Consider the following 10,850-nt stretch of genomic DNA (forward strand, 5'->3'; position numbering starts at 1 on the left):
AAAAAAAAAAAAAAATTAAAAAAAAAACCTACTGGAAGATAAAATTGGTACAGTTTTTGAAGGCATAGGTATAGGCTGAACAAAACTCCAGTTACATAAAAAATAGTACCAAAATCAACAAATGAAACCATATCAAAGTAAGAGGCTTCTGCACAGCAAAAGAAACAACCAACAGAGTGAAGAAATTACTTATGGAATGGGAATATTTTCTGCTGGCAATTCCTCAGATAGAGGATTAGTATCAGGAATATATGAACAAATAATAAATATTAGAAAAACACAAACTCCACCAGACCCTCCTTAATAAAAAGACCCAATCAAAAAATTATAAGTGGGCCAGGGAGATAGCTAAGTGGAATAAGTGCCTGCCTGGCAAGCGCAAGGTTCTGAGTTCAATCCCTGGTACCACCTCCCCCCCAAAAAAAGAAAAAAAATGTAGAAGTGAAACAAACAGATAATACTTCTCAGAAGTACAAATGACCAATAATTACTTGAAGAAATGCTCAACATCTTTGGTCATTAGAGAAATACAAATCCAAACAACACAGAGATTCCATCTTGTTCTAGAAAGAATGGCCTGAAGAGGCTGTGGGGGGAAAGGAACCTTCTACACTGTTAGTAGGAATGTAAAACAAGTGCAACCACTGTGGACACCAGAATGCAGAGTCCTCAAAAACTAAAACTAGAAATCCATTTCACCTAGCTCTTCCCCTTCCAGGTATTTTGCAGAAAGAGTTAAAGAAATCATATTACAGTGATACATATACATCCGTTTACAGCAGCAGTCTGTAATAGCTAAATTTTAGAAGCAGCCTATATGCACATCAACATATGAATGGAAAGAGAAAATGTATTTATGCACAACAGAGTACTACTCTAATGAAAGATAAAGTCAGGGACCAGGGAGATAGCTTGATAGTTTAAGCGCCTCCTGGCAAGCGCAAGTACCCGGGTTCAATTTTTGGTACCCCAGGTCAGTGCAGAGCCAGCCACTGAAACCTGGTATGGTGGCTCATGCCTGTAATCCCAGCACTAGGGAGGCTGATCACTACAAGTCTGAGCTGCATAACAAGACCCTATACCAAATAGATAGTCACTTGTAGGAAAATGGGCGTACCTTGAAACCATGTTAAGTGAAATAAACTAGCCACTAGACACACAACCTTAAATATCACATGCTTTCTCTTATACTACCAACTCAAATTATAAATAAAGAGGAAAAAAAATAGGAAGCTAGGAAATAGCTCTTTCTTGAGTGGGAAAGCTATCAAAAGATAAAAAGGGAAAAGGATGAAGAAAATTAAAATTGTTACAGGGCCAGAGAGAGAGCTCAGTGGCACAAGTGCCTGCCTGGCAAGTGCAAGATCCTCAGTTCAATCCCTGATAACCCCCCACTTCAAAAAAAAAAGTGTTATGGTGTTATGGAGCCAGCATGGTAGCGCATGCCTATCATCCCAGCACTTGAGGCTGAGGCAGAAGATGGAGAGTTTGAGCCCAGCCTGAGTGACCTGGCAACTCAATGAAACATTTTTATCTCAAAATAAAAAACAAAAAGGTCTGGGGATGCAGTTAATGTGTAGGACACAGGTTCCATCCCATGAGCCAATTCTGTAACTTCTTACAAAAAATGTGAAAATCAATCTTCCACAATCAAGCTAAGGACAATTCAACATTTAAGTAATATTTAAGAGTTTGAAACATGCTATGCTTCCTGTCAAAGATGAACAATCGGCAAGAGGACTGTCTGGATTTCCGCCCAGACAGGAGAAGTCGGCATAATGCCCATCTTTCATAGCCACGCTGGGGCCTCCCGAACATTACCAGGAAGTGCACTCTGAAGGTGGACTCCAGCAGTGGTTGATCAAAGCAGCCCGAGCGAATCTTACTTCTCAGCACCCGCTCAATGTACTTCTTTGTCTGAGGGCTGGTGCCATAGATAATGAAGAGCATCACCACGTCAAGAGTCTGTCATATGGATGGAAAGGAGAATAGTTTAAAACATCAGTAGATTTTCCACAACAAAACAGTAGCTCTCAATTTACTCCCATTGAAACACAGAACTGAGTCATTTGTTTAACACATTCCCATGGGATTACCTACATTTCCCCCAAAATCCAGAAATATTTTCCAGAGAAATAATGCCACAATTATTATTACTGTTATTTCTTGAGAAAGCACTGAAATATAAGTGAAAGTAGTATTCATAATAAAGCTATTTTAAACATCATTTATCAAAAGATTAAATCACATACCAATTTCAGCACATATTTTCCCCTATCATTAAGAAAATTGACAGGGGCTGGAGAGATAGCTCAGTAGATAGCTCAGACAAGCGCTAAGGGCCTGAGTTCAATCCCTGGTTCCACAAAAAAAAAAAAAAAAAAAAAAAAAAAAAAAAAAAAAAAAAAAAAAAAAGAAAGAAAGAAAATTGCCTTGTGAAAAGTTGAAAAGACTAAATATTCATGAATACAGGAAAGGTTAAATTACGATAGGATTGTTTTGAAATAGTATATAGTCACAAAAGATAAATTATATTTTTGTGGTACTAGCAATCAAACACAGGGCCTTTGCACTGAACTGCATCTCTGACTCTTTACTTCTTATATTGAGATAGGGTCTACTTGAGCCATTAATGGTGGGGTTGACAGAGGGCTTGCTGAGAACATGTAAGCCTCTGGGTTCCAGCCCTCCAAGTGGAAGACAATAAGGAAGCACGTGAAACTGTATGACAGGAGGGAAAAAAAAATGTAAAGAGAAAAAAATCAGAATACAAAATTACATTTATATAATGATTATAAATCTGTGAAGGTAGGAGTGAAAGTAGTCAGCCAATTCGTTTTCATGAAAAAATAAAAGCAGGCTATTCTGATTATCCCCCCCACAAAAAAAAAACCCTCTTTTTTTTTTTTATTTTTATTTATTTATTTATTTATTTGTGTGTGTGTATGTGGCCAGCTCAGCCCGCCTGGGGGTGGGTCTGGCTGGCATGTGGTGCTGGGGGATTGAACCGCGGCCCATGTGCATTGCTAAGCTTGTTCTAAGTAGGTGCTTTAGACCACTGAGCCATCTCACCAGCCCAAACCCTCTTTTTTTGATGATGGGAATCGAACTCATAACCTCACACTTGCCAGACAGGAGCTGTGGCGGTGAGCTATACCTCCACACAAAAAAATATTCTTTTCATTGTTTTATTCCATAAGCATTTAAGATAGTCATCCAACAATCGTACAGCCCAACTAACAAAAATTCCACAAAACAGATTCTGATGAAAGAACAACCATGAGTGGCAACTAGTTAGTGTACAGCGCCTTTACCAATCTGGCCTCTCAGTAGAGCATGTGAACAGCAGGGAGCCTTGTCTGCTTGGGCCAGGTGCACACAGGTGAATAAAGTGCAGCAGGGAGCGCTGCTGTGCTAACAACTCTGGGAGGAAGGGGAACCAGAGAGCAGGCCCCCAAGTCAGGTGCCATGGGGATGCTGTTTCTCTACTGCAATGTGATGTGTTTGTCTGGAAAGGGCACATCTCCTTCCAGAGGCTGCAGGCTTTCTTTCCTGACGGTATCAATGAATAAGAGTGGACAATTTGGCGCTTCAACTGGCTTGGCAGCTAACGTTTATTAGAGCACCTACATAAGCACAGAAGACAGACTGGGGGAAAAAAAAAAAAAAGAAAAAGACAAAGAAAAACTGGTAGCAGGCAGGGAGATGGAACAGGACAGCAAGCTAACCAGCGTCACTACTCTGGATCTAATTCTTAAAATTCAGAGCACAAGAACATTACCGAGTGATCAGATCCAGAGACAACAGTTTCAATTGCCTGGAAAAACAAAGGTCACAGCAGTATTAGGACACATCAACAGGTAGTCCAGATCCCCACACCTGCAGGTCACGCCCTGCTTGCCCGATGGAGAGTCCACCTTTTCATCACCAGGACCACTTCTGTTGGACAGCTTCCATCCAGACTCAGCCCAACCCACCTCATTTGCTGTTTGTCACACTCTGTAGCCCACACTGGCTGTGAAGTCTCAATTCTGCATCAGTCTCTAGAAGGGCGGAGCTGCTAGCTTGCACCATCACATCCAGCTCTAACTCACCTTAACCCAGGCTTCTGATATAGCTTTCTCATATCTAACAGCTGACTTTATTACATCGAAGATGAGTGTAGCATAGTCCGGATAGCTACTTTCTTGATTTCCTGAAGAACTACAAGTAGCAAGAAAGGAAAAAATTATTTCTTCTACTTATCAGAGAACTTATAATTTGTGGGTTTTCTTTTTATTTTTGGCATAACCGGAGATTGATGCAAATCCTTGCATTTGCCAGTCAAGCGCTTATCCTACTGAGCCAACTCCCTGGCCCCAATTTCTCGGTTTCTGCTTATTAGCCATGCATCCTGGAGCAAGTCATACCCTCTTAAATAAAATGGCCAAAAGCTTACATTAACTTGGGATTAATCTGAATGGCAGACACAGACACAGACACACATGCCTGATTTAAAAAAAAAAAAAAAATTCCCCCCTCCTGTCCCTCTCTTGAACAGGAGCTTTCTTTCCCTCAATAAATATATTCTGCTCATAAAAAATAAATAAATAAAAATTGTATGTAAAGTACTTTTTTTTGTGTGGTACCAGGGATTGAACTTGGGACCTTTCACTTGCCAGGCAAGTTCTTATGCTGCTGAGCTACATCCCCAGACCTTGCGAATGTACTATTACTACCATTATTTGTAGATGCAAGTATTAAGCTCTATGTATCCTGACTCTAGGACAAATTTCAGAACTCTTCTCATTTATGCAAGAAAAAGGATGGCAATTGCCCAACAGCTTCATACCTTGCTCCTCTTGTTCTCTTCAAATTGATTTGTGAAGGCTGTAATGATGGCAAAGTAAAATGCTGCAGATTCAACTTCCCTCGAAGCTCAGAGATTACCTAAAGAAAGTATTAGCCATGTGTTCTACTATTCTTAGTGGACAGTCAACAGTTCGTTTCCTAAAAAGAACCATAACAATGGCTCAAGGACTGAAATGTCCAACTTAGACATTGGACAGATCACTTTGAAAGGGAGTTGATGAGAATGATTAACGTTAGTATGTCACATCCCCAACTGTATAATCACTTGAGGGCCTACTCTATAGCATTAGCAAATATAACTTATAGCAGCTAATACAGAAAAAGCAATTTGACTAGCAATACCACTGCCTGAAAGTTATCTTCATTAACATTATTAATAATTACCAACATTATTAATTTGTCTGGGGCAAAACAATTTGAGGAAAAACAATTTTTTTCCCTTTGCTGTTGTGCTTTTATTTTGGCAGGGTTTACTAGGCAGTTTGTTCAGGTCAGCCTTGAACTCACTTTGTAGCCCAGGCTGGCCTTGAACTCCCAGTGATCCTCCTGTCTCAGCCCCTCAGGTGTTGGGTATCCTTTGGTTTGTTTTTTGGAGCCAGGGACCAAACTCAAGGACCTTTTGCTTGCCAGACAGGCCCATATTCCTCTGAGGTATCCACCTGTTCCTACCCTTTGGTTTGTTGAGAGTCTCATTATGTAGTTCAAGCTGGCCTTGAACTCACTGTAAGGCCCAGGCTGGCTTTGAACTTGTGGCAATCTTCATACCCCAGCCTCCTGAGCTCAGATTATAGGCATGTACCATCACGCCCAGTGAGAAGAACAATTTCTACCTATTAGTTTAAATAATTTGGGAGTCAGATAGCTTGGCAATCTAAATGCCTGCCTGCAAGCACAAGGACCTGGGTTCGATCCCAGGTATGGCATGCCTTGCCTGCCCAAAACTGGGCATGGTGGCACATGCCTGTAAGCTCAGTGCTGGGGAGGCTGAGACAGGCTATGTAGCAAGACCCTATACCAAACAAACAATTAATTTAAATAATTTATCCTGATATATCTTTATCTAAGTGTTATGTTTTTTCCTTGTTTGTGTGTGTTACTGTGGCTGGAACCCAGGATCTTCACAGTGAGCTACAACAGTTACTCTTTTTAAATTCTGAGATAGGTTCTCACTAAGTTACTAAATTGTCCAGGCTGGGCTTAAGCCTGTGATATTCCTGCCTCAGGATCCCAGAGTGCTGGAATTATAGGCAATCACCACCAAACTGGATAGTCTGGTAATTCATAATAGCATACCTCAAATGCATTAGTGACTGTTATAGAATGAAGAACAAACTTGATTATCGCAGGGAGATCATCCAGTTTGAATGAGTCCAGCTTACGCATTGCCAATTGGCGGACCTAAAAATGAAAAGCACAAAAACTTTAAATTTCTATTGTCACTACTCGACCCAGTAATGCTAGACAAAATTAGAAAAACCTGTAACTTAGAAAGAAAGGCATCTTTTGTTTTTTCCCCAAATTACCAACACTTGTTAATGCCAAAGCTTTCCAAACAGGTGATAAAAGTAACAGTGTTATTGTGCTAGATTTTGGAATTTTGATTTTCACCTAGCTACATGAAGGCATTTAAAAAAGTGCTGTTCCTATAGGGGCTAATAAATATTCAGGCAATATAAAACATTTCATTAAAATATTTTACTTAAAAACAGACCAAGGCCAGGCATGGTGGTGTGTGCCTATAACCCCAGTGCTTGGGTGACTAACGCAGGAGGATCTGCTCAAGTTCAAGATCCTGTCTCAACAAAACAAAACAACACAGCAGACCAGTGGCCAGGTATAGTGAAATATACCTTTAATTCAAGCTACTGAGGAGACTAAAGCAGGAGGGTTGAAAGTCTGATCCTCACTGGACAGCTTAAAGAGATCTTATCTCAAAATTAAAAATAAAGGGGCGGGGGAGATAGCTCAGTAAATAAGCACTTGCAAGGCAAGTGCAAGGGCCTGAGTTCAATCCCCAGTTCCACATAAATAAATAAATATAAAAAGGGCTGGGGATGTAGCTTGGTGATAAAGTACTCCTGGGTTCAATACACACAACAGCCCCCCCCAAAAAAAGAGAGAGAGAAAATACAAATGCAAGCAGTAAATCTTTAACAGTATAGGATATAATAATCCATTAAAAATAAAACAAATTTCAAATGTCATTCAGTATATTTTTAAAATGTAATTTTCAGTACACATGACTTCTCCCAAAGTAGTGACTGATGTAGTGTCCCAGTCAGAAAGCTGGCCCTGTTTCTGGAGAGCAGTGCCTTTCCTACCTTTGACAGGAAGTCAGGGTCAAGCTGGAGGCTGGAAAGGACATCCAGGATAGGGGCAGTGAGCTCAGTACTCTCCTCCAATAGGATACTGTGAATATTGGAACAGAGATGAGTAGATAAACACTTGAGAAAAATCACCCATTAGAGTACAGGAAGAAAGGATATAGTTGCTCCTCGGAGTCTACAGTGAATTGCTTCTAAGACACCCCCATGGACATCAAGATTTAGATGAAACCAGGTATGGCGGTACACACCTATGACCTCAGGAGACCGCAGAGGGAGATTGCTTGAGCTCACAAGTTCCAGAATATCCTGGTCAACACATACTCCACCTCCCATAAAACGAATAAAATTCACAAAAACTCAAATCTCTTATACAAAATAGCAGTGTACATATTCTCATTTACAGTTTAAATCACCTCTGGATCACTTATAACACCTAATATACACATAATGTACATCTTCTATAAAGTTATACCGTATCAATTATGAAATGACAAGAAAAGAAGCCTGCATATTAATATGGATACAATATTTTTTCTGAATATTTTTGATCTGTAGTTCTTTGAATCCAAGGAATGAAACTTGCAGATACTCAAGCCAACTATACTTAATGTCTATTATACCATTTATACTGAACTTCACTAAAAATTGTCTTCGTGACATAAAAAATACATGCTCCTTAGATCCACATTTTTCAGTAGTATTGGGGTTAAATTCATTCTTATGCATGCTAGTAAAGCTCTCCAGTGCTGAGCTATATCTTCACTGAGCAGCCCATAAGTGCTAATTAGAAAAATTCAAATAAAGTAAAAATGAGAACCCCCTCTTCACCATTCTCACTACAGAGAAGTCACTAATGTTGAGTTTGGTATATAGCCTTCTTGAGGAAAAGAAAGTCCAAAACAGTTCCATGAAGCCTACGTGAGACAGATGCATGTGAAGCACATAATAGTGAGATGGAGCATGAGGGTGATGGATTCTAAGACAAGCAGATGGGTATGTTAGAATATCAACCTGTGGTCAGAAATGCACATCAAATTCCACAGCCTACCCATGGGAGGCAAGTATATGCTCTTTTTATACATAAAGAACCTCATTACTATTTTCATACAGCAGCCTTAATAGTATAGCACCAGACTGCTTACCCAAGTTCCTTCCCCACATCGGCATGCTGCGAGTCCCCAAGGATCTCAGGAAGGCTGGTGATGAAGTCATGCTGCAAGCACCCTGGAGCGATGCTGATCAGCTGCATGATCTTGGCAGTGAGGTCCTGCAGAGGAAGACATTATCAGAATGCCAGCACAATATCCAGAACAGAGAACACTACCTTCTATGACATAAAGAGCCCAACTTGTTTCCCACATAATGAGACAAATACAGAATCAAGCTCAAAACCTACATTAAGGAGCAAATGGACTCAAAAATTTCATGCAATATAGAAAACAGAAAAAAAAGTAGCATGAACAGTATATTATTTAATAGGTTCTGCTACATATATTATCTAGATATTCTACCCACTTAAGCTTTGACTATTCTCATTTTTAAAATACAGGGATGAAGTACTCAAGGACACACATTTAAGCAGCAAACCCCAAATTCCAGACAGAATGAGATTCTAAATCTTCAAAGATTCTTTCAAATAATGATTTAACCTTAAAATGCCTGACAAAATTAGAAGTCCTTAAAATAAATGGGCCTAAACCACTTTGACTCATAACAGATCCAAATTTACCAAAATGCTTAAGAATGGTTAACAACCTAAGTTTGCAGACCAAAATTAGAGAAAAAGGAGGGATACAAGGAAAGCCAACATTTTGGCCCTAGCCTTCTAAGGTCAATTAAGACTCAGGACATATGAGAACTTGTACTGTAACGTCATGTACCTCGGTAGTGTCCCAAATTTTCTGATCAAGAAGATTATGGGGCCAAAGAGGAAAGTGATCAATGACATAGAGTGGACCTAAGGAGAGTCACATGGGGAGAAATACTCTCTCAGGCTTTTACAGAGAGCACATTGGCCAAGCATTGGCCGTGACTCATCCACATGGCTGCACTGATAAAGGTTCTACAATCTGAGGTACAGGATCTCAGGACAAATCCTAAGGGCATTTCACTGACCTTCTCAGACCAAAAAGCTACAACTCTTGTTGCATAGGTCCTGCTTTACCTTGGTCTTAACCATCCAGCAGAAAAGTATGAAGACGAAATTATAAGAAATAAAGCCATGCTGTTAAGTTGAGCTGTGGGGGACTCAGGTCAATAATTTCTGACATTGCCAGTTAAACAGAAGACCCAATGCTATTATGGGCTACTGGACTCTTTTAGAATATTTTGCTGAGTTTACACATCTATAATATTCAATAATGGAACTTAGAAAAAATGGGGTATACAGATGAATGTCCATTTTGTATCTGTGTATTCAAAGTGGTTGGGATAGATATATAGTTACATTCTGTTAATGAATAGAATGATTTGTTCTAATGGTGTTTGTAAATAGGATCACAAGTCCGCATCTTGTACAGCAATTAACCACTAAGAAGAATATATGCAGTGTATTATTTGTTGAAAAATAAAAAAATAAAAAAAAAAAAATGCTTAAGAAGCAAATCACATTAATAGTGAAAATTCCCTATAGTTTTCCTAAATACATAATCAAATTAAGCCACTTGCAGTGAAGTAAGACGGTGTGGAATCATCACTTTTAAGAAACAGATACATCCCAACAGTTGGAAGGCTAAGGCAGGAGGACTGGTGCAAGTTCAAGACCAGCCTGGGCTAACGTGAGCTCAAGGCCAGGCTGCACTGTATAGTGAGACCCTGTCTCAAAAAAAGACAAATAAAATAATAAACACAGCCCATAATCTCACTATTACAGAGGCTGAGGCAGAAAGAGCACTGCAAGTTTGAACCCAGTCTGTGATATATATCAAGGCCAGACTGATGTGTAGTGAGATCTTGTCTCAAGCAACAACAACAAAAGACAAACACAGCAATTACTGCACTTTGAAAAACTAATGAATTTTTTATTTATTCTTCAATCTAAGTAACAGATGAAGCCCTAAAACCTACCTTGCCGTCTATAATCCTGTCGAGCCATTTGAATTGATTTATAATGAGTCGCGGCATGTTGATGCCATCACTGTTCACTCTGACATTAAGAAGAGAAGACAAGGAGTTAAGCCTTTTCGGGGGGTTTGGGTGGTTTTTTTTTGCAGTACTGGGGATTGAACTCAGGACCTTAAGCTTACCAGGCAAGCGTTTATTCTACTGAGCTATCTCCCCACCCTCCCTGGTTCTTTTTTTCCTTGCTTTTCATTTGCTTGTTTTGGTGCTGGGAACTGAACCCAGGTCCTTATATAGCTAAGGCACTCACCACGCTGTGCCATACCTCGTCCCAGAACTGAGCCTTTATAAATGACAAAGCAGCCAACAGTACCACTGCACAGAATATTTCAGTCATTCAATTAACACTCACGGAGCAATGTCACTGCTAGAGACATAACTGATACCAAAAACAGTACACATAAATTTCTGTAAGTTGGAAAAGATGTCTGGAAAAAGGTGTAAAGAACTGTTAACAGTGCTACAGCGAGAAGGTTTAGAGGAAAGAGAAGTCAAGGCCAGATAGCTCTCAGTAATAATGTAGATTTTTTAAAAGACAAAATATCAATAAAA

At 39.6% G+C, this 10,850-nt stretch overlaps 1 protein-coding gene across 1 annotated transcript in view; it reads right to left on the reverse strand.

The window, feature by feature from the left end:
• Nucleotides 1-10,850, reverse strand: part of Fancd2 (Fanconi anemia complementation group D2) — a 72,025-nt gene that overhangs the window by 48,420 nt on the left and 12,755 nt on the right. The window contains exons 8-15 of the mRNA XM_023704518.1: nucleotides 10,245-10,323; nucleotides 8,321-8,445; nucleotides 7,173-7,260; nucleotides 6,145-6,249; nucleotides 4,832-4,929; nucleotides 4,095-4,203; nucleotides 3,782-3,817; nucleotides 1,822-1,965 (exon numbers count right to left, since the gene is read on the reverse strand). Coding sequence (XP_023560286.1) covers nucleotides 1,822-1,965; nucleotides 3,782-3,817; nucleotides 4,095-4,203; nucleotides 4,832-4,929; nucleotides 6,145-6,249; nucleotides 7,173-7,260; nucleotides 8,321-8,445; nucleotides 10,245-10,323 — 784 coding nt within the window. The remainder of the gene's footprint in view (nucleotides 1-1,821; nucleotides 1,966-3,781; nucleotides 3,818-4,094; nucleotides 4,204-4,831; nucleotides 4,930-6,144; nucleotides 6,250-7,172; nucleotides 7,261-8,320; nucleotides 8,446-10,244; nucleotides 10,324-10,850) is intronic.

This window comes from Octodon degus, unplaced genomic scaffold (genome assembly GCF_000260255.1).
Source record: "Octodon degus isolate 3935 unplaced genomic scaffold, OctDeg1.0 scaffold00008, whole genome shotgun sequence".
Lineage (NCBI taxonomy): Eukaryota > Metazoa > Chordata > Mammalia > Rodentia > Octodontidae > Octodon > Octodon degus.